This window comes from Sinohyriopsis cumingii, chromosome 13, assembly GCF_028554795.1.
Source record: "Sinohyriopsis cumingii isolate HCF-2022 chromosome 13, ASM2855479v2, whole genome shotgun sequence".
Lineage (NCBI taxonomy): Eukaryota > Metazoa > Mollusca > Bivalvia > Unionida > Unionidae > Sinohyriopsis > Sinohyriopsis cumingii.
The window spans coordinates 37205592-37231436 of record NC_142973.1 but is presented as its reverse complement, the minus strand read 5'-3'; the positions used below and the strand labels follow the sequence as shown (position 1 = coordinate 37231436).

Below are 25845 nucleotides of genomic sequence, written 5' to 3'. Positions count from 1 at the left end.
TACAAGACATTGTGGAAATGTTCAACAATTTCTTCATAAGCATCTCCAGTAAGAGTATTCAGAACCAGACTAATATCCCAATTGAACTTGATGCTCTTCTATTATTTATAAAAGCTAAAATTCCTGATGAAAATTATTTTTCAATAGCTAATGTTAGTGAAGGTGATGTTTTTGATATGCTAATTAAGGTTAATATTAATAAATCCTCTGGATTGGATGGTATTGGTCCACGAATTCTTAAAATTGCTGCACCAGTAATAACAAAGTCACTAACGCATATCATAAATTTAAGTATAATGAGTGGTAATTTTCCAGAAACATTGAAATGTGCAAAGGTTACACCTATCTTTAAGAAAGGAGAAAAGGAGGATCCAGGAAATTACAGACCAATATCAATTCTACCTGTATTGTCAAAACTATTTGAAAAGCATGTAGCCATTCAGGTCTATAAATTTTTCGAAACATACTCTCTATTTCATAAAGCTCAATCAGGATTTAGAAAGTACCACTCGTGCCAAACAGAACTTACCAAATTAACTGATCTTTGGCTGAAGGAAATGGATAATGGACATATGACTGGGATTGTTTTCCTTGACTTCAAGAAAGCCTTTGATCTTGTTGATCATGAAATTCTGCTGCAAAAGTTGAACTGTTACAGATTTGACAATCCTTCTTTAAACTGGTTTAGATCATACCTAAACCAAAGGTCTCAACAAGTAAGCATTGGCAATATTAGCTCTCAAACTCACACTATTCATTCAGGGGTCCCTCAAGGCTCAGTTTTGGGCCCTCTCCTCTTCCTTATCTATATCAATGATCTACCATTAAATAATGAATCCACAAACACAGATTTGTTTGCAGATGATGCAACTTTGTATACATCTAGTTCTGATACTGAAGTTATCCAAATGAAATTAAACTCAGACCTTATCAGAGTCCAAAACTGGGCACAACAAAATAGGATGGTAATTAATGAAGGTAAAACAAAATGTATGATTTTGGGGACATCACAAAAGCTACACAAGTCAGGGAACCCAAAACTGTCTCTTGCAATAAATAATCATCCATTAGAAAATGTCAAACATGAAAGGCTTGTAGGTGTGTCTGTAGATAATAATTTGTTATGGAATGACCATATTGATAAGCTTTGTAAAACACTGTCATCCAAAATTGCCCTTCTCAGCAGAATCAAGAAATATTTACCTATGGAAACTCGCAATCTATACTACAAGTCATATATTCTTCCAACAATGGATTATTGTTCTAATGTATGGGGAAACTGTGCCAAATCTGAGCTTGACAGGATTTATAAACTTCAGAAACGAGCAGCACGTGTAATTTTAGATGCATCTGTTGATCATCCCTCAAAAGCATTATTTACAGAACTCAAATGGTTCACAATATATGACAGGATAGATTTTCACAAGGCAGTTCTTTTATATAAATGTCTACATGGAACTGCACCAGAGTATCTTCAAGACTTATTCAGGCCTTTTTCAGCACAATACCAGTTGAGATCAATATCACATGGAAACATTCTAATACCAAAACCAAGAACAGAGCAATTTAAAAAGAGTTTTCAATACTCTGGCACAGTTCTGTGGAATAAGCTTCCACTACATGTAAAATCTGCTGAAAATATTAGAATATTTAAGAAAAGATATCATGAGCATGTATGTGTTTCTAACAGATAATGGAATTTAGTATTTTAATACTAAACATGTTAAAATAAACAGTAATTATTGCCATCTTCATATAATGTGCATTGTTATACTCTCCTTAAGAGGGCCTCAAGGGAGAATAGTCCTTGACTAATGAGTCACCCTCTATAAATAAAGCATTATTATTATTATTATTATTATTATTATTATGTGAATAGTCTAATATAATTTCCTGTACTATACCACGGAATCAGATTGTTGCATGTTAGTAATATTTTGGACCAAATTTCCATTCCTCCACCTTCTAATGAAATACATTGCTATTGAACAAATACAGTCATAATTCATCCTATCTTATCTACTTTCATTTTGATTTTATTCAGTGACAAACTCTGCAACCAGTCTGAGTTATATTTATGCCAAATTTCATGGGCAGGAAGTTGATGATATCAGAATAAACAGGGTGGATTCTTTTGCTTCACATGACATTGTGTTTTCTATAATTACTTGCATTTTCTTGTGAACTAATATAAACTTGATGAAACTATTCAAGTAATTTTGGTTTTCATCCATTAAGGTAAAGATAAAGTGTGATTATTTTGCTGTGTAACTTAAGTGATAGCCTAATAGTGTGATTATTTTGCTGTGTAACTTAAGTGATAGCCTAATAGTGTGATTATTTTGCTGTGTGACTTAAGTGATAGCCTAATAGTGTGATTATTTTGCTGTGTGACTTAAGTGATAGTCTAATAGTGTGGGTTTATTTGCCTGGACTAGATTTGTTCGAGTCCATTTCTTTTCAGATACTGAATGATATATTTTGGAGAGAGAAAAGGTTAAAAAAATACTGCCTTCCAAAAAACATGCACACAAAAAGCAGGGTCATAAAAGAAAGAGAACTTACGGATGGATCACATGCTGGGAGGAATCTGGGTAAACCATGGGTTGGGAACAGCTGTATATGGATGTCGTTGGTGTATGCTGCTGCATGTGCCCATGCTGTTGCTGTTGATGAAGATGATTCGTCGAGGTGTGTGGAAGCCCTTGAAGATGGTGATTGTTGATCTTGAATCCCATCCCACTGCTATGAGGCACACCATATTTGTTAATGTGAAACCCAGAGGTGCTGCCATTTTGGTGCGGGGTATTATAGGCTACTGCTGGTATTGTATCTTCGGGTAGACATCTGAAACAATCAAGATACTGTACTAGCTAGCTGAATAGTATTTTTGAAAACTGTCATATTTACCATATTAAGAAATCTAACTGTAAATAACATAGATCCAGACCCACCATCATATAATATGCCAACAGATCAGGATCTATTCTGTTCATTTAGATTATGATTTTGAAACAAACAGCAAAGACTCTAACCTGCAGATAATTATGTGTGATGGCAAATTGCAGCTGCATCTACATGAAAATGGCTAAATATGGTAAAAGACAGAGAACATGGATGTTTTCATTCTATGGTTATTATTGGATTTTGAGGAATGGAGTGTTATAGTAAAAGATTGACCGTGCTATGTTATTTTTTGGAATTTTGGGAAACACAGTGTCATGATTAAAGACAGACTATGCCATAGATATTCAGAAATGGAGCATTATGGTTAATGATAGAGAAAGTGTCAGGAGTGGATGTTTTGCTAAAAAAATTGAGACATTGGACATTTCAATGCCACTGATTATATTGATTCTGAGGAGCAGCAGGTATCAGAGTTTTATATAAATCCATATGTGTTTTCACGTAATGAATCTGGAAATTTCTTCATATTGTGTGTGTTTTAGTTTTTAATTCTAGATGATAATGAAACTATGCAATTTACAAACAAATTAAAAGTATTTGGTGGTTTCTTAAGGTTGCATAGTCACATTTCAAAATGTCTTTTTTTTTCATCTGAGTTTGGTGATCATATTGGTAAATCAGGTGGTCCTTGAGATTGATACTCATTAATCAGCCTATTTGGAACACCATACTTCTTTATACTAGAATACAGTACCCAAGTTTTATAAATTTTTAGAAACTGACCAGTTCAAAAACAAAACAAACATATAGGATTACAAAATATGAACATGTGCATAAATAAAAAGGTGAATAAGATTTTTTTTGTTTTTGTTGGTCTTAATGACACTTCAAAACATATTATTGGCTGAAGAAATTGGGCTGAGTGTTTTTCCCAAGGAAAATCATTTGACTTAGTTTACTATAAACTCCTCATAGAGAAACAACAAATTTACAAATCTGGACAGAGAATTAATTAATAGGTATCAATAAGTCGCCGGTGCTCTGAAGTAATCAACTTGTAAAGTGCATGTCAATATGGTCATGAAGGTGCATTTACTCAAATTTAATTAAATTTTAATTGTAGCTCCAAACTTTACCAAATTTACTCACTTATAAGTCAAGTTAAACTATAAACAACAAAGATCCTGAGCTGCCTAAGAATAATATGCCTGACAATCAGGTCTATGTTGTTTGTTCTATTAATTACTTCTAACAAACTGCACTGACCTTGATCTGGCGGTACATTATGTGATGGCAGATCTAGGTCTCTGCAGTTGGACTTCACTTATAAGCAAGTATATACAATAATACTAAAACAGGTTTAACCAAAGTCTATTCAATCCTGATTGATCAATGCTCTGCACCTTAAATGTCATAAAAAAAATTTCAGATGAAAATTAATGATCGCTTTGGAGTTTTTACCATGGTGGCCAGATTGTAAACTGAATCAAGAAAAGAATATGTTGGGTCTATCAGAACAAATAACAGAGAAGTACAAATTTGTTTTTTAACACATGTTTTCGCTGTGACATCACATTGTGTGACATTCAATCTAGTCTGTACTGGATAAAACCTTTAGACTGACCTTGTCAAACAAGCAATGTAATTTAACATTAATTTTGCCATATGCATTTCTCATGGTTTGTAAAAAGTAATGACTATCTAAAGGAATATGGATTAACGAGGAACCAAATGAAGTAAATGAATGCCATTTAAAGGTACGTGTAATCAAATTTTAAAAGAAGACATCCATTACTGAAATAGTAATGCCTCTTTGATCTGTACAACTTTTGCCATACAATATCACAATATTGCATTCTGCATGGGTTCAATACAAGAATCTATCTTCTGTTTAATCTTTGTAAATGATTTGTTTCTTTGCTAACAAAATAATGCAAAAAGCTATTCATGTCTATGCTGACACACCACACTCTCTGAAGCAGTTCTCTTTGGATATATACAAAACTAATCTGCAAGGTGCCCTAGATGAAGTGGAATCTTGATGAAAACAGAATGTAATAACTCTAATACATAAAAGACTAAAATAATTCTGATTACAACAGTCCAGAGAAGATCAAGATAATCTGAAGAAATATTGCATTTTTCTAGCAATATCACCGCAAGTGGTCACATGATAAACACATTAGACATGTAATACAAAAGGTCTCCTCTACACTACTTGCAATCCAAGATAAAGCACTTCGTTATTTTTTCTCATAGAGTTATGTTTAATAAAAACTATGTCCAGCCCTACCTTGACTACCTTGATTACTGTAATATGGTATGGGAATACCATAGCCAAACTCATCTGTTCCGACTCCAGGAACACATATTCAAGATTATACTATGTGAAAAATAAACAGACTGGATTCATGTAGTGGACAAAATAGGAATACTTTCAAGAAAGGAATGGATGTTTGTGAGAAGATCTAAACTTAGGCAAAGTTTAAAAACAAAAGTGTCCTCATTGTCTCCTACCTGTGGTCAAACAACACAGAAATCCAAATTCAACCTTCTTATTATCTTTGACAAGTAATATTTAAAAAAATTCAAAAATACAAAAACAAAATATTTATGACATTTGTTTGTATATTGTGGCCCATGTAAAAATATGATAGAAGCACCCTCATTTTACACCTTTCATCAAATAATAAGAAAATGGCAACATAATGTACACTGTATATACACGATTAATTTCTAACATTTTTCTCTCCTACACATTTTTTATCTCTTTTTTCTTTTCCTCAAAATATCAAACTGTTATCTTTAAGTTCCCAGGACCACTCCAGTGGCCTAGTGGTTAGAGCATCTGCCTCAGAAGCGGGAGGTTGTGGGTTCGAACCCCAGCCAAGTCAAACAGAGGACTTACAAAAATGGTACTAACAGCTGCCTTGCTAGGCGCTCAGCATTAAGAGGTTAGTGTTAAAACTGGTTGGCCTGGTGTCAGGATAATGTTACTGGGTGGGGCATCATGCTACATGTCTGCAGCATGATGCCCCAGTACTAGACATCACTATAAACTGCCACATTTCAGACATTGTAGCAATATGACTGAAAAACTGTTAAAGCTATGTTAAAAATCCTAAACACACACACACACACACACACATACACACACACAATCTTTAAGTTCCCTCTCTTTCTTATGGAATTATAAATAACTGCTACAACCCATCTATGAGCATTTACTTTAAAATCTCTGTATCAACAGAGACTCCATTTGAAAACTACCTGGATTACCCTCTAAAATGACAACTTAATTACTATAATAAGTATTTTGTTATTACAAGTAGGGGAAAAGTGGTACATGCATAAAGATAAATCGAGTGTGATGAATGGTATTAAAATGTCTTGAAATTACAAAGGAGAACTGAGGATCTCTATAACATTTTTCATATAAATATCTCTATTATTTCAATACATTTTAATATCAATAATCACTCTCTACTCGTTTTTCTTTCATGCCAATAGATACTGTGCATGGAGACATGAACACACTCATAAAAGAAAGTTATTGGATATATAAGATACTTTGTATGCTAGTGGCCTTAATACCAAGACACTATATAAAATTTTATAAAATGTTTATTAAAAAATTGATATAGTATATATCCTTTATAAAAATATAATTGTATGTATGACTGTTTGTCTCTACAAATCATTATGAATCCCTCAAAATCATGTATCTTACAATAGACTTTGCGATGGCATTAAAAAACTATACAAAACTTTTAGCCAACACCTCTGCATTTTATGGATACAATAAGTACCTGTTGGAAAACCAGTAATTAAGTCTTCAAAGAGATTTTATCCATGTAGTGAAGCACATATTAAAGCATTAACTATAATTTTGCATCAGATATTTTTCCCCAATGAAAATAAAATTACAGTCTCTTGGGAATTATGAAACGAAAACTGTATGCATAAAGTTAAAATGTGACAAATAAACACTACTGTTTATAACACAATTTGTAGCACGGAAAAAAAAGACCAGATATCAAATAACTGAAGACCTGAATCAAATATACCATACATATTCATGTGCAAGTCAGATCCAATTGCAGAATGCATAGACCCCAGATCTGCCATAGCATACTGCACTAGTAGATCTGGGTCTATGCAATCTGTTAAGAGTAATCTGTAGAAGAAACAAATAGACCCTGCTATGCCAATGCATTGTGTGATGACATATTCAGGTCTATGTGTTTTGCAGTTGAACCCAACTTTTAAGCAAGTATTTATGCTAAACAGTTAATGTTAATTTTTTTGTGCTGTTCAACTTTTTAGGATGAAATCTTGCATGAGATGTAAAATATGTGAATAACAGCTACAGTTAATATAAACTTCATTAATAGTTTAATACAACCCACATGCTAACAATATGGCAGAAGGCAAACCATTCTACTTTATGGAATACAAGCACAAAGTGAAATTGAACTCTAAAACAAAAGAAATATCTATAACCAGTTAAAATTGATTGTTGATCAGTTATGATGAATCATATGTTGATTTTTGATATTGCAACTGTGTGTGTGTGTGTGTGTGTGTGTGTGTGTGTGATTTGGATTTTAAACACAGCTTTAGAAATTTTTCAGTCACATCGCTATGATGTCTGCAGTGTTGGCAGTTTATAGTGATGTCTAGCACTGGGGCATCATGTTGCAGACATGTAGCATGATGTTCCACCCAGTCACATTATCCTGACACCAGGATGACCAGTCCTAACACTAATCTCTTAATGCTGAGTGCCAAGCCAGGCAACTGCCAGTGCCATTTCTGTAAGTCTATGGTAATAATTGGAATGGGATCAAACCTGCAATTGCCTGCATCCAAGGTTGGATGCTCTGACCATTTTGGCCACTGGACCAGTCCCAACATTAAAAACCATCTTCAATAAGACTTTTATAAAAGTGTTTAATGCTATTTATGGCTGATGTACATAAAATAGACTGTTTATGTTTATATATATATATACATTGTATATATATATATATATATAAATTAAAATAAACCATTTACATGTAAAAAGATCTACAATGTATGTGTATCTGTGAATATTAAATGAATATAAATAAGAAACATACATCAATTTTTTTGTATATTTAACATTAACAGGCAGAAGAAAATGCAAAAATATGACCTACCTCTGCATTATGTATCCTTTGGTATTTCCCACAAACAAATTACTTCAATATTAGTTCCAAGGTTCATGTACATCCAGAAAAGAATAAACTTAAAAAGTCCTTCACCTTGTCACAAAATGTAATTTACATTGCATCACAAATACTACGATCTCACTTGTCAATGTTGACACCAGACACTAATGAATCTATTCAAAGCACAAATCGTGCAAATTTCTGTTGTCTTAAATTTTCATGGGTCACAGACTGAAGTAAGTGATGGCAACAAATAGCCTGGTTAATTCTCAGAGTTAACAATTACTGATGAATCAATTCTGCACCTGACCAGGGTGGTTTGTTCAGTTATGAATAATCTGAATCAAAAGTTTTGTTCACTTCAATGTACAAACTGTCATTTGTATCTGGTACTGCAATACCGATTATCCAATGATTTTCATAATTCAGTGATACTTTGATAATAAATTAGGACATGACCTCCCTTGTCCCCATTTTGGCAATTTGCTTTCCTATCCCATCCATGTCTACTTATGAGTAATCAAGGTTTTAGTAGACTTCGTGTCCCAAGTCGGGTATCAACATCAAAATCACCACCATGAACACTGACGCTAAGGCAGTTCAGTCACGCACGAAGGAATGTCAAAATTACACTTTTAATTTGGAAGTACAAACTGTCCTTGCCACCCTTAGAATAACTGAAATCTGATTGTAGATTGACCACAAATAGTATCCCCCTCGAGCTTGTGAAAGTAAATGAAGTGCTTTTGAATGGGTTCCTGTTGTACCTGGTACATTAACAAAAGACTAACAAAGGTAATAAGAGATTGCAATACCTGTACTTGCAAGATTGATGGTTTATTTGAACTAAACCTATGGCACTAGTCTAACCAAAACTACAGCAAATAAGATCTCAGTGCTTTGTCCATTATGTCGAAACCAATTAATACAATCAATGTTTTAATTCATGGAAGGATTTATTCTTTTTGGAATGCATGTGCAAATACAGTGCTAATTTCAAAATGTTCAGGAATATGAAAAATCAATGTGACACTAGCCTGAATGAAAAATAATCATTTAAATCAATTCTTTCAGTTCAAACAATTAATGTTTCTACATTTTGAGACTAATAATTATGCATTAAATCAATATCGGAGAAAATGTACTACTTACTGATATTAACAGTGGTTAGTTGAAGTAAATGAACCATACATAACATTTTTGTGTCTAGAAATTCAACCTATGGGTCTTCACTAAAATTCAAAAACAATTTAATAAGGGACATATTCTAATGGTACAAATAGAAGTTTAAATAATGACTGCTAATCTGACACATGTTATGTATTTACAATCTACATGCTAGTTGACATACTAATCTGAATGCTTTAATACTTTTTTATATACATCAAAAATTGTCATTTTATTTTTAAGGTTTCTTGTGGCCAAACATTTTTTCATCAATGCAGTCAATTTACTACAACACAGACTAAATCTCTATTTAAATTTTTTTTTAATTTAGTATCACAACCACTGGACCTAATATCCATAAAACATACCCAATATACAGGGTGATCTTGTAAAAAGCAGTACACTTGACAGCAAACAGTGCAGACCCCGATCTACTTTTGGATAACATGTGGCTGACCAATGAGGGTCTACAATGTATCATACTAATAATTTAAAACATCTGTAGCATTTCCTTGGGCAAGGCGCTTTAATCCAATTACTTTGGCACTCAATAACCAAAATATGTTGCTTTGCCACAAAACTCAAGCAAACTCTTTCTCTCTCTCTCAAACACAAAAAAGAATTATAGTAATAAAATTCTATGAAGGCAGACAAATTTAATTTAATACCCAATTTCATTTTATGACAAAAACATGTTTCTACTGCAATAGACTATTACTGTACATGTATAAACAACAATTTTTAACATCCTTTTTCACCATATTTTGTATTCAAAAGATAAAACTGTAAGAAAATATGCAAGAGTCGAGGGAAACGTGTCAAACAGATGTCCAAAACAAGATGACAAACAACATCATGCCCCAAAAACAGATACGTGTAAAACACAGCTGAAATTCATCAATCTCCACCGATGACTTCACAAAAAATATTATTATGCCATTTTATTTTAATCACAGCCATGAATTACTTGGAATTTTCCAAGAGAAACAATCTTGATATTCACTAGAGTGAAAAACTATGATAGACATGAATAACATTATAACCATGAAATTCGAAGTTATTCTAAGACACTTACATAGTCGAACAGTAAATATGGCAGCCTCCTGTTATAGATGACTGAAGTTCAAATCCAATAAAGTTCAAATTTTTTGTTCTTAATATGTTATTTAACTTTGAATTGGGAAGGAAAACTGTGTATGTTCATATTTTCTGTGCAAATAATAAATAAGACAGAACATAAATGGTAAACCACTGAAGTTGTGAGAGATCCAGTAAAGAATCCTGCTACTGGAATCGTATACAGTATAACTTGCTAGCCAATAGGTCTGAGTATGAAATAAAAAGAAAATTTGCTTTTTACAAGTGAATAATGGATATATTTCATCTCAGAGTGAAATATGTTATTCACTCATTTCAAGCAAATATCCTCGATGTACATTATAATGACTCCACACAGAATATTATCATGCCATATGTGGTGAATGGTTGTTACAGTCAACCCATGTTTTAATCAGATTTATAAATGCCATATGTGGTTAATGGTTGTTACAGCAACCCATGTTTTAATCAGATTTATAAATATTTACAACCATTCCATTGAATATAATAATCATATCTTATACCACACCCTAAAGCTGTCTCCATATAAATATTTACTCCTAAAATATTGCTGAAATATGTTTTAGAAAGACTGATGATGTCTCTCAAGCACAATGTGTATCCAAGTTTTCCATGCTCTTATTATTAATTCATGTAGTGTGCACAAGAAAAGACAACTTATAATTACTAGGCTGGCAGGCCATGGTGGTTCAGTGGTCAACATGCCCAAGTCACTACCAAAAGGATTAGATCCTACCAGATTGGGTTGACCACCATAGTTTGCCTCAACATCATTTAATATTGTATGTGTTGCTGTGCTTTTTAACATCAATCAACCAATCAATCAACCAATCAATCAATCGTTACTAGTCTGAAAACATGAAAGGAAATGGGATGAAAATAGTCATGCATGTATTACTGATGTAATTACAAGTTTTAAAATTGTCAGATTCAACCTTCGAATGTTTAAGCCTTCATAATGTTTCATGAATTTTCTTGCTGCAACAAAAAGCAAATCAAAGTAAAACTTTCATAAAAATGTGGACCATACCTACCTTAACAGTAGCAGCATTTCAGACCTTGCAATGAGCTATACTTGAAGGAGTATGCATCTTGATGGGTGTAAAATGTTTCTCTTATTAGAATGAAACTTCAACTTGTCTTCCATTTAAGCAATCAATGCCTTGACTTGGGCTCTTAACATTCAACTTACATGAAATCTAATACTGATTGCTATTTTCATGTCTGGCACAGGCCGGTACAAGTGCAATTCATTGCAAAGTTAACTCCTTAATAGAGTCTAAAAGGGGAGGGGGTTCTTATTTTTAATATGTGTGTGAAAATCAAGCTTTCTTTTACCCTTAGAAACACCTGTCTTTTCTGTAGATAAGTATATAAAGTTACTCAAGTAGATAATATATTCTACAAGTGCAGATATCATGCTGATATGTGTTAATATATGTGATACATATCAGCAATTGTAGGAAATTCATATCAAGATTTCTCTTTCCTGTATGAATATCACAAATACAATTAAAATGCACACTGAAACTCCATAAAATCTCGAAATTTATTCCCACTACTCTCATCTAGACCAATAAGACATGCAGATAAATAAAAGTCTAAACGAGAACAATCTGCTTTTGAAAAATTGGTGTTCAGCTCTGTCCAGGAATTCCTCACAATATCCTCCTGTCAATGAAGAAATCAGTTTGCACATGAAATACCTACTTCAAATACTGCTTATTTTATTTGTAAACGTATGTTAGTGTGTTCTGTCATAAAATTTTGTACATCTTAATTTATTTCCTGAGTTAAAACTGTATACCTTCTACAAATGTAAACAAAAGTGAAGTCAGTGTGCTAATTAAATGCATTTTGTGTAAAATAAAGCATGCAGGTATTGCCTAGGTTATGAAATTGGTGGGTGCTTCAATTAAGGACAATTGCAGTATAGATAATGTACAGCATTGCCATGACTTTCCATAAGGTGTATCTAATTAACTCACAGGTAACATAGGTTGACCCGAGACTTTGCAATAACTTTTCAGTAGTATTCTAATTGGTGTCTAATTCAACTGGAACTAGAGGTACTACTGTGCATGAATTTGCATATGTAGTATAAGAAGAGACGCAAGTGGGATTGATATCACTGGCATACACAAGTCTAAAAGGCAAATGTAGTACTGGGGATGAAAGACAATTACGTCAAGATCATTTTCAGCGCAGCTATTTTATAAAAAGTGGTGGTGCTGACATCTTGTTCAACTGTGTTTCTTCTTTTTGTGATTTCAGCTGGGCTAGACAATGTACTGGCATTTTTATTTGAATGCAAAGAGGTGCTCATGATAGGACTCTACCTATCACATTGGTAAAATAGTTTTGGACAAAATGTCAGTCTGTGATAGTTTCTCTTAAAAACTTTTTAGTAACAACAGCCACACTTGATTTAACTTTTAACTGTAGGTTTTCCACCCAGCTGCTAAGGAAACCACAACATTGCTTGGGAAGCCACTCTGATAAGTTTGATGGAGCATATTCTAACAAACATTCCCACCAAGATTGGCTGAAACTGACTCAGCCATTCTAGAGAAGAAGCTGAAAACAGGTTATCCACCTGCTTGCTAAGGAAACCATATCCACCTGCCTGCTAAGGTAGCCACCTTGAAAACAAGTTTGGTAGAGCAAGTCCTAGCAAATATTTCAACCAAGCTGGCTACAAACTGGCTCAGCTGTTCTGGAAAAAATGTTGTAAAAAGGTTTTCCATATAATTGATATGGAAGCTGCATGATTACTCAAGGGGACGACTTGGACATCAGTCTGATGAAGCATGTCCCAAAAAACACTTTTAAGTTTCATTAAAATTTGCTCTGCTGTTCTGGAGAAGAGTCAAGCCACATCACTGCTATGGGACCAACCCTAGACACAATCTGAATAGAGCATGTATTGGAAAACATTCCTCCCGAGATAAAAATTGTTTCAAGCATTCTAGAGACAGAGTTAAATACTGGTTTTCGACCTGGTTGCTTTGGAAGCCACATAACTTCTGGGAAGCCACCCTGAAATTTATTTGGCAAAGCATGTCAGAAGGAACATTTTTGCCCATTTTGGTACATCTACCCTGCAGCTTTTGAGAATAAGTCCAAAAGCAAATGTAGATATAAGAGGACAGTTACAGGGTCATGCCACAAGTTAAAAAAAACGTTCAGCCAGGTGAGCTATTAAGCGCGCACAGAACACTCATATCATTACTGTATTATACCAATTCTAGTCCACCGACCTTCCCTCTTCTAATTAAAAGGTCAATGGCCAGGCAGTTTTAACCAAGTTTAACACTTGTTACTGTGTATTTGAATATCTCAGCATTTGCCACAAAATCATGACTTTTTTTGACCCAAATCTGACATAAATTAGAAAGGATGCTGATTGTCATAAATTCTATTGGATGCTGTCTTTTATTACAGAAATGTATCATTACCATAGGTGTGATACTTGCTGAAATTCCCAGTTGGTCTCAATTATAACTGTACATCTGTCTGTCTGTCTGTCTCCCTGTCTCTCTCTGGAATCTGAAGGGTTGACGAAAGCACCAACTCTTCATAACCTGTCCATCTGAACCATGTTCATAGTATTTAGAATGCTAATGGTTTGGAGGGAAATGGTGCTAATTAATATAATATCGGATGGAAGTACATGAATCCAGATACACTGCTATTTAAGGTTAGATTTGCTATCATAATTAGGGGCCCCAAGTGGCCGAGTGGTCTAAAGCACACACCATTAAGGATCACTAACATCTCATACCTGTTTGCGTGGGTTCAAGTCTCAGGTTCAGCCAATGTGGATATGTGAGAAAGCTTGCCAGTAGCTTCTCGTGGGTTGGTAGTTCTTTCTGGGTTCTTTCTCCACCATTTATAATGGCCTGTATGTATAAACTATCTTGTGCTGAAAAATGACAACAACAATAACAACAACAAACATCATAATCAAATTATTCTAAACTATCACTGCAATATGTTTTCTTAATTACCTTTTCTTTCTACGTAACTAGATAATTAATACTAACATTTGCTATATTATTTGAGAAATTATTGTGATTTCTGTTTTAAAGCATTTTCTGCTATTGTTTCTAGAAGAATAGTAGAAAAAGTTAGTACATTTTAAATATCTACATGTAGTTTGTAATGATATATATTTAAAGTTTTATTAAAACCATCACTCCTGCATTTATAGTTAATATGGATGTGACTGTTTATTCAAGTCTACAACAAAATGTGGAGTCTTTTTTTCAGTTTTTATTATTTTTCCAGAGCTTCTGAACTTTGCATATTCATTAGCAATGAAAATGAATACAGCAGAAGAATTCAAATATAAATTGTATAAATATTACAGATTTCAAATTGTATTGAATGATTTTGATAGGCTGACCAATCAGAATGCTTCCCAATATTTTAGAGAAGAGTAAATGTCGAGTTTGTCATTCTGATCACCGTAAGTAAACATAAGGTGTTCAAGTGCAAAACATTCTTTATTGGGTGAATTTTCATTAAGATGTTCTCATGTTTCATTTTAATATGACAATTTTTCTACTAAATTTGCCTTTCACAATCGTAAGGGTAACTAGGTCACATGCTATACCTTACTTAGGGAAGTATTAATCCTGTAATCATGCAATAGCTATATTATGTATTATTTTGACAGCTGCTGCCAACTGCTCTTTAGAGCAGTTTGAGTTTCTCAATAATTTAATGTGTTTCAGACATTTATATTGGGCTGTCTACATTTTTCTTGGTTCCAATAATCAAATAATTTCATTTTCACTTTATACAACAGTACTAAAATTATTGTACATTTTTGAACTTGACAATGATAATGTTGAAGTGTTGGTTCACATTATTTATATATTTTACAAGCATATGAATAATGTTAAAGAATGTTTCCAAGGTAAAAGTGAATGTATAGAAATGATGAGACAGACTAATGTTTTTTTTTTCTTCATTATTCAAACCACATATTGCCAACTAAACCATGTTGTATATTATATGTAACTTATATAATAAAACTGGGGATTAAAGCCAAGAAATGATTTGAATTCTTTCTTGCTTTCTCTTTTTTTTCAAACCTTCAACACAAGCTCATTTTCATAGCTGAATTTTTCAATGTAGGATGATATTTTATGCTTTAAATATGTTTATATTTTCACTGATGCCTGTGCACGTGTTCCAGGCCTGATACTTTGAATTTTAAAATTACTTAATTATTTAGTGTCAAGCCAGACTCTTCACATCATGTTGTATATACTGTATAATTGTACATAATAGATAGAAGGTCTCAAGGTAGATTAGTTCTGTAACTAACTGAGTTACCTTCTCTAAATAAAGTCTGTATTATTATTATTTTTATTATTATTATTATTAAGCATTCCAGTAAAAAAAACAAATCCAAGGGAGATAACCACTATAAGATCTAATCAGTTGCCTAAATCTGAGTTGATTCTCTTGAAGAAACTGGCATGAAATCCAATGGATCTAAACTTTGTCATTAATTTTAGCATGACAAAATGTTTGTTACTGTTTTCATATTTCATAAAAGAGAATGGACAGAACACCATGGAGGAAATCCCTCCAAACAATAAATGATTGCTGCCAAATTTATTTTGGTTTGACCATTCCCTATCAACAATGGTGGGAGAGGGGAAAATGTACTCATAGTAAATGATCAAGAAATAACTATTTTGACCTCTACATAACTGTTTTTGTTAATGGTTCATCTCAAGGTAATCTGCTTTAAAATTAGATAATTTCTACATGTCTGAATGTGTAAATTTACAGTCCAAAATATGGAGGACCCCAGGGGGTGGGTGAGTGGGGGGTCCAAGTGGTCTAAGGTGCTTGCCTTTATATACAGATCACTGACATTTTACCTGTCTGTATGGTGTTCAAGCCTTGGGCTCAGCCAATGTGGATATGTGAGAAAGCTTGTCAGTTGCTTCCTGTGGGTTGGTGGTTCTTCTTTGCTTGGAGCAAACTTTTTATCCCACAATATTATTACCCATAATGTAAGGTTTTTGAAAACTTTAAGAAAAATGGCATATGGTTAACTTGTTTTACTGTTGATGATACAGGGCATATGGTTAAGATGTTTATACCACTGATTATCACATGACACCTCTTAGGTTGTTAAACTGATGATATTTATCATATGACATGTCTTAAGTTGTTATAATGATGATTATCACATGACAGCCGATTAAATTTTCTATACTGCTCATGATTACAAATGTCCAGTTTAACAAGTATTTTTTTAGAGTTACAAAAATATCATTATTATAATCTCAGAGAATTAAATGGGTTGTCTCCCTTTTTACAGATTTTAGTAGAGGAAGAATTCCTTTTCTTAGAATACAAAATTACAAAGTTGACATGGATTATCTCCTTTAAACTTCTTAAGGGGTACAATTTTTTTTCCCCCTTTCCTCTAATGTTTCCAGTTCATATACCATTCCTTCCTTCACTTTTACAATACAAACATTGTAGTTAATATTTCCTATTGCATCATCTTTTGTCACTATAAATACACATTTATTTTCTGTAAATTTCACTATTAAAGTCAGAGGTGGATTAAAAGGCATGTTTTATGAAAGTGGGAATTGTTAATTAATTGTTCTGACAAAGAGAAATTAAGCTTTTCCAACTCATATCTGATTGTGTGCTACAATTTTTGAAGTGAGTTATCTTTTTAAAAGTCCCATTTTTAATAAAAATAACTGCTATTCAATGACTAATATATGCTATACAGTGACTACTATACTATTCAATTACTACTATATGCTATTCAATAACTACTATATGCTATTCAATGACTATTCTATGCTATTCAATGACTACTATATTATTCAATGACTACTATATGCTTTGTAATAACTACTACAGTAATACCTCGTACATTCGCGTTTCTGGATTTGCAAATTCACGGATTCGCGAAATTTTCATTGGTACCCTCTACGTACATGTTTTTTTTATTTTATTGAATTGTACCTTCGTTATATGACTTCTGTGACATATGAAGTTTACCTAGTTTACCTTCCTGACAATGACAAAGAAAACGTCAGTCATTAAGTTTACAGTCCCATTCGTTACTTGGTTTTACCTTACTGTGAGTGCAAAAGGAAACTGCAGCCAATGAATTAGTATAGGGGTAATATTAATATACATGTACTGTACTGTAAATGCGCTAGTGTGGCAAATACCCATTAGGCGATACTGTACTCTATTTTTACATCAACCATTTATTTCTCTTTTTAAGGTTAATGTATTAAGCTAACTTTTAAATAAAATTAAAGTGCTTTGGGAGCATGATTTGGGTCATATTTAGGGTTTAAACCCTAGAAATAAGCATTTATTAGCATTTTTAGTGACTCGTACCAAACATTCGCGATTCCTCCTGATCCGCAACTGGTTCTGGAACCTAACCTCGCGAATGTTCGAGGTATTACTGTATATGCTCTCCAATAACTACTATATGCTATTCAGTGACTATTATATACTATTCAATGACTACTATACACTGTTCAAACACGTCTACCCATCAATTCATACAACTTCTAGCCCCTCCATTTAAAGACATCTAGCCAATCTATTCATAACACTTTATTATACATTCTAAATAATAAATATTACTGCAAGCATTAAAATCTTGCTCATATCATTAAATGCAGCCTTTTGATTGGTCAGAATATCTGTGAAGAAGAATTAAGTTAAGTTCTACCATGGAAGGGAAAAAGTATGCAAAACTGCAAATACTAGTATTGTTTTTCTGAATGATTTCGAAATGTAAATAGTGTTGCATATTACAAGGATGAAAAATGTTTATGTGATATTTTTAACAACCTAGTCAAACATCATGTCATTTTCATTGAAAAACAGAAAAGAGCAGAATGCACAAACATGGAATTTCCTATCCTCACTAAAGACTTCAAAAACAACAAGGGCAGCAACTAACAATCTATCTAACAATGCAAACACTGTAACTCCTAAGAAGCAAGCACAGGGAAGGTGAATTAGAGAATCATGCAAGAGGATGGTGGATTGGTCAGTTGGAATGGTACGTTAAAGAAAGAAGAAGAAAAATATAATAGTTAATGGTTGAGGGAGAGTTTGTCACTCAGTTTCCCTTCTCCTGGCAATTTATCTTTGGTGTACAGTCCCCCCCTCCTCCATAAATTTTAGTAATCTGCCATCATTGCAAACAAATTATTATTCTATCAATCTTTTAAATCCACATGAATGGAATGTCCCAGAGAAATGTAAAAAGCAAATAAACTCAATTTTAATCCACTTAAAAAATTTTGGACATCAAAACGTTCAGCAGCAAATACCAACATATGCTATTAGAAATTTTGAAACAATTTGTAATGTTGTGATTCCCCCTGTAATGCAGTGGCAAATAATTACATTTTTTCTCTGGACAAAAGGGTCAAAAGTGTGTTAGAGTAAGGATAACAATCTTTCGTTTGAGGATTTGAGGAGGGTAACATCATGAACTTGTTCAATAGTTTGAGGAGGTTAATAGCATGTATTTGAGGATCTGAGGAGGCTAACAGCATGTGTTTGAGGATCTGAGGAGGCTAACAGCATGTGTTTGAGGATTTGAGGAGGCTAACAGCATGTATTTGAGGATCTGAGGAGGCTAACAGCATGTATTTGAGGATTTGAGGAGGCTAACAGCATGTGTTTGAGGATTTGAGGTTAACAGCAATACATCTGATGCAAATATTGGTTATATCAACTCCAATAATGCAAGGTCATTAACACTCAATTTACAACAGAAAAAGCACCAATAACCTCATCAAACCCTCACATAAAAGAAAATTATCACGCCCTATAATCTGGTAATGTAAAATAAAGGCCTGGATCTATATACACAAAACTCCACAACTTTACTGTACAGTCAAGCTCTAATATTGATAGCAGTAGCAGCAGAGGAGATGAATAGACCTTTTGCTGAAACGTCATTTTTGAAAAATAAAACCACATAAGAAAACAAAAAACGAAAAATAAAAGCATATTAATGCCAAACCGAAGAACTTGAAGGTGAAAAAGAACTTGAAACTGCTGTTGCAAAAGAACCAGAACCAAAACAAGCAGGAATCAGAACTAAATCAAACGATACAGTTTCTGAGATGAATATTTCCTACATAAAATTATTGAAGAGATAAGATTACCTGCACTAGCTATGCACAGTTATGATAATAGAAAAGTATTTCTGAAACCTGAGTACACTAATAAATATGTAAGTTGTGAAACTTGGTACAAGTGGATCTATAAAGTATACTATGAAACTAATTATGTCAAAAATGAAGTCTCAAAATGATAAAATAACTGTTGTATTTTGATATTTTACTTGACATAAAAAACAACTTACATGTTTCATGACTGGAAAAGTGCACTAATATATATGTAACTCCAGTAGTTTCACAATTGATGAATAGAAGTCTCAGAATAAATAAATAATTCTTCTAACAATGAGTATAATGACACAAAAAAAATCAAATAAATAAACAGTAATATAATATTAGTAGCAACAAACAAGATAACTACTTAATTACTCTACCAGAGATATCTTAGCTTGACAGAGTTATCTCCCTTGAACAATAATGAAAAGTTATCTTTTGTTTATATTTCTTAAAGAAAGCAGATCTGGTAATATTATTTGCGACAGAATGTACTGAAGACCTACAAATATCAAAATATTTTCCAGCTGCATTTATTGATTGACATATCATTTCTTCACCAGTTTCTGTATTTATAGACTTAACAAGTTTTGCAATTTTTAAATATTTGCCAGTACCACCAAATCTGCTGTTCTGGCTTAGTGTAATAGCTTGCAAATTATCTAAAGACTTTTTCTTCATCACAAGACCATCTTCGAGTACCCTCCAAACACACTCGTAGAGAAACCTGTGACTGAAATAATGTTTATTCCCATTAGTATTGATCATGAGATAACCAGTATTAGTGACATTACCAACTGGTTCTTTTTTTAGTCTACAGTTCCTGATTACACCATCACGGGATGCTTCATAATTATTAATGATAGGATGTCTCACAGATTCTTTTTGTTCCATTTATATATAATATTATTTGTTTAAATGATTATTTGTCTAAATTATTATTTTGAAAATCTAGCAAGATAATCTTTCACATTTCTTATAACTTTATCATTATTATCAGTGTTATTTATTATCATATCTTTTGAGCTCTGCATTTTTTACCACCACACTGCACACACAAATGTGTGTTTCCTCTAGCCCCCAACACCACATTTCAAACACTGTTTAGGTTCTAAACTCCCTATCCGTACACTCTGTAAATGATATCCGCAGAATTCGTTTACACAAGCCTATCATAAGCCACCTAAGTTTATTCTTTGTTTGAATAATTATATATATATATATATATATCAATTTAAATATATGTCTTAATTATAATATGAATGAGATACTATCCACAATTAAAATTAAGCCTTCTAAAGATAAATCTGATCTTGACAGAATATCCCATGTTTACCGATGTGAGCTCTGGTTGATCCAATGAATAAAACTTTGATTAATACTATTCATGACGCCAAGAAAGAATTTAGCAAAGATGGTGCATCTCATGTGTGGTCAACATTCAAAATCATATGCAACACCGATCATGTCGACAAAGTCATCAATGCTACAATGAACGACAAAGAAGAAGCAATGATTATTATCTCGACAATCGAAGATATTTCTTCAGAGTAAAGTTTATTGTATTAGCAGAAACAAACAACAATACTTTGATTATCAGTGACAAACATGACCCTGTCCTTCATAATGAAAAAATTGCCGTACTAAGTAAAAATTCCAAACCAGGAATGTTGATTGATATTGACAAACCATATTATGAAAAAGCTATCCTGTAACCGTGGTTATTTATGGAATTTATCCAATAAATGATAAACCCAGCATTAATAATCTAAAACTTAAATTGTGTAGCCGAATGAGTAACGGAACATTTTACAAATGCAATACGTTGAAATTTGTTAGATAAAAGACGTAAAATAATAAATGAGTGGGGAGAAATAGTTAAAGATACCAGAGCATCTGTCAAAGATGTCACTGAGATAGAAAAGAAATTAAAATTCCCAATAACAGTAAGAACAATAAGCAGTGAGATTTTATATGAATCAAAATATAAATCGGAAGGAGCTTCGATTGAAATTATTGATTAAATGTGCATGCATGGACTAATGCATTAATAATATCTCCATGAAATCAAACTGTTAAATTTTACAAAGGAGATATATTTGATTTTTTTAATTAATTTTTTTTATTAACAAAGTAAGTAATAATGATCCTGTATCAGTATGGCTGTTTCAAAGTTCAGATAATGGAAACTATGATCAGTTTGTATGGCCTAATGAAGATATTTATCGTATTGAATCTTTCCATGAAGAAATGAAAAATCTTGTGTTGAAATATACCCATGATGATGCTCAACAATTACTGAGTAATTTTTTTACTGTTCTGTCAGTTGCTGCTCATTTTGCTAGAGAGAAAAATTAGTGGAAACTAACACGACTGGATTTACTTGAAGAAATATATGCTGTTGTTGTCGAATATGGACATAGTGGATTATGGAATACTAAATAAGATTATAAGGATGTTATTTTGTTTGATATGGTTGCATGTTATCCTGGAAGTTTTCTTGGTATGGGAGAGTGTTCTAAGCATTTTGAGCAATTTGGACATCCAACACATGAGATGACCAGAATATCAATAAATGAACCATTGCAAGATTTTGACCTGACTGGATTTGCTTGTATTGAGTCATTTAAGTTTGCTGAAAATCTTCATCTGATTTGTTAGGTCTGGTTTGGCAAACATTTTTCAGAAAAAATGTGGGCACCAACAGTATTATTACAATATATGCTCTATGCAAAAATACTTATATTGTTAACAGTAAGTGAAGTAATTATATCATATCATCTGCAGAAAGAAGTTTGGTTACCACAACAAAAGAAATATTCTGATGATAAAAATCCTGATATAACTGATTTTGAGAATAAAATCACAAAAGATCTTTGCAGAAAAATAATCGGTAAATTCACCCAAGGAGGATCATATGATCAAAAATTTACACTGTACAAGATTGATTATAGATAATGCTGAACTATATTTTATAACTGCTGATACAACAAATAGAAATACGTTTATAAGTCGAAGTAATGATAATTTATCATACGGAGCTAAATTAGTTAAAATTGTGAGTTATAGTGATGGTGAGTCATCGCAGTTTACTCATTTAAGTTCTTCAATGCTTGCATACATTTTCGATAAATCTATTATCAATGATAAATAGAGTTTTTGAGTTTTCTGTCAGAGTCGCTACGGATTCATTTTATATCAACAAAAAAATACAGGATTGCTAAAACAATTATATATTGGCACTTATGCATCATGGGGTGAATGGAGAATAAAACAAGAAATTATACTCAATTATTCTGAATCTGTTGATGTTGAAATTAAGGATATTCATTACCCAAAAAATCAAATATCAATATTGTCATCAGCACCATCTGTATTTGATCATGTAGCTAGACATGAAACAGTTTATCTCAATGGGCCAAGAGGTAAAACAACTCGTCTGATCCAATTATTCTTGAACAGTTGTTCAGAAATAGTTGTATTAACACCTACACACAGACTCACAAGAGAAATGAAAGAAAGAAATACTAAATCATGCACTTATCATAAATTCTTTCAATGGAAGGGAGATAAATGTACTCCTGAATGAATGGGAGAGAAATATATTCCAAGGATAATTGTTTGGGATGAAATATGCACTGTTTCATTAGAAATGTTAAAAATATTTAATTTTTAAATAACTGATGATCATAAAGCACTTGATCCAGAATTAGGAGAGTTCAAGAAATTAATCAGACTACAACCGAATAAAATTCAATGTGAAAAAATGCATGAAATAATTTCAGAAAATCCTATTAATAATTTCTGGAATTTATGGGAGGCTAAATGATTTGATAGTTGCAAGTAGGAAGATAGTTTGTGATACACTTGAACAACAATGATTTATGTTACATAAAGAAAAAATTTCAAATTTACCCATACCATTGTGTTATCAACCGCAGGTACGCGATGACAGAATATCAACATTATTATACCAGAATCGTCAGAAAACAAAATTTTTTATTGAATGATATTGTTTTAGTTCCTGTCAATGTTGTTGAGAAAGCATTAAATAATGACAAAACTCCATGGATGCTAGGATATGTAATGACAATTCATTCATCACAAGGATTAACCATGTCTGATACAAATGTTTGGATTGTCGATGATCGTATCGTTTGGTCAAATTTAGTTTATCTCGTAGTGTAACGAGTCAGAAGAATATCTCAGTTGCGGATTATTGTCATAGAAAATAATCAAATTCAGGAAACCATTGCTGGCAATGGCAATGATATAGTAAGAAAAAAATTAGTTATAAAAAATGTGACAAAAAAAATAAGCGCGACTTTGATCTTGATGCTGTAATTTATCATGACATTAAAACAGCAACAGAATAATCATTGTGTGAGCTGTAACACAGTATTGTTGTGGCAATATTCAACAAATAATCCAAGACAATTCACCATAGACAGAATTAATAGTAATTTTGGCCATACATGTGAAAATGTAATGCTGACCTGTCTTGAATGTAATCAACATTGAGGTGCTAGTTTACAAAAGTGAATGCGGTGGTAATTGTGTGTCTTCAGGAATCACTTGTAATTGTTCACATACAAATCCACATTGAGGAGCAGTTGAATCTAATCTGTAGATTGCAGGTCTACCCATGGATCTTATGCTAGAAATATGATGTGTCATAATACTCCAAATAGGATCAGTTGTTCTTTTTTTACCGCCTTCAAGTTCACGGGGTTCATATCAATATCTTACAGTCACATTACCTAATAACAGTTGTTTTGAAAATTCATGTCGTTGTATTGGTATGTTTTTTTATAATTGCATTAATAAGTTTCATGGCAGTTGTTCGAGTAATTTCATTATTTAACGCATTTATCACACTTGGTAATCTTGCAACCCATTCGCGAGATCTTGTATCTTTCTGTGTTATTTCCTTTGCATATTGATATCCAAATAACCACTCAGCAAGTGTTCAATTAAATTGTTCAACAATTACCTGATGGAGATGAATTGCAGTATGTCCTCGTCTGATTTTGACGTTATGTTTTTACATCAGAGATGACACTGTACCAAGAAAGTCCTTGCCAGGATCAACTTGTAATAGTTGTGGCCATCGTAAGATCCTCGTTGATAAATTCGTTCAAAAGCAGAAGAAACTTCAGTTGCTGTATTAGTTGATAATGGCTCTGCTTCCTTATATCTACTTGCAACATCAATGACAGTTAACGCGTATTTGTATGTACATGATTGACGTCTTCCAATTTTAATAGTATCGTGTGGTATAAATAAAATATCTGCTTGATGAACTTCATTAGGAGTGCTGACATCAAAATGTGCATGCATAGTTTTTTTAGGTGGTGGTAGTTAATTTGCCATATTGCCTATCGTGCTAACCATTTTTCATTAGCAGAACATGTAATATCTGCTGCATCAGCAAGTTTACTAATCGCTGTTCTACCTTTCCAATATTCTCATAGGCTATAATAAATCAATTCCATTATTTTATACTAAAATATTGCATATCTTACCAACTAATTAGATAATGATTCTCTAATAGAATTATTTTTTATGGAATTTAACAAGTGAATCAACTTCACATCTGCAATATGTCGTTATTGTAAATCTTTACTTTTAGAAGCTATATATTATGAATGTGACATGCTTGATCAATAGCATTTATTGGATACTCTCCAGGTCTTGGTTGATCTCGCTCGTCAAGTCGGATATCAAGTCGGGTTCCAGAACCACAATAATTATATCCTGGAAGATGTTTTTCGCCTGGGTATTTAGCGCATGGAGTTCCTGGTAATTTTTCTAATGAAACAGCGATATCACAACCAGACGCTCTGTGTCCGGAGATAAACTTATATTTATTTGTACCACATTTTACATATTCACCTGTAAGTGCACGCTTTTTATTTTTTGTTATTATCGCTGTTAATCCACTTGTGGGGGTTGCTGCTCTACATGGAACGCAATATAAATTCATATTATTTTTTATACTTTACACTTTTCTATTATCATATTTTTTATACTTGTATGACATGGATGTCACTGATATCTCAGCGACACGAAAACAAGAGCCAGTAAAACATATTTTAGCATTACCGAATTCCATCAGAATGACAATAATAGGTCCATCTGGGTCTGGTAAAATGCAATTATTACTTAATTTGATAATGAGATGGCTCAAATGGGACAAGTTATATTTAGTGGCTCCGTCCGTTGATGATCAGAGTGTGTGTGTG

General features: G+C 32.8%; 1 protein-coding gene across 7 annotated transcripts in view; it reads right to left on the bottom strand.

Moving 5' to 3' along the window:
• LOC149785220 (uncharacterized) overlaps positions 1 to 25845 on the bottom strand; it is a 187261-nt gene that overhangs the window by 98189 nt on the left and 63227 nt on the right. For 5 of the 7 annotated variants that reach the window (XM_089979034.1, XM_089979039.1, XM_089979036.1 and 2 more), the window contains exon 3: positions 2566 to 2847. In XM_089979034.1, the coding sequence (XP_089835160.1) occupies positions 2566 to 2847 (282 nt within the window). Of the gene's footprint in view, positions 1 to 2565; positions 2848 to 8090; positions 8758 to 11422; positions 11530 to 25845 lie in introns of those variants that run through there. The other 2 variants (XM_089979037.1, XM_089979038.1) reach the window with 2 other exon arrangements.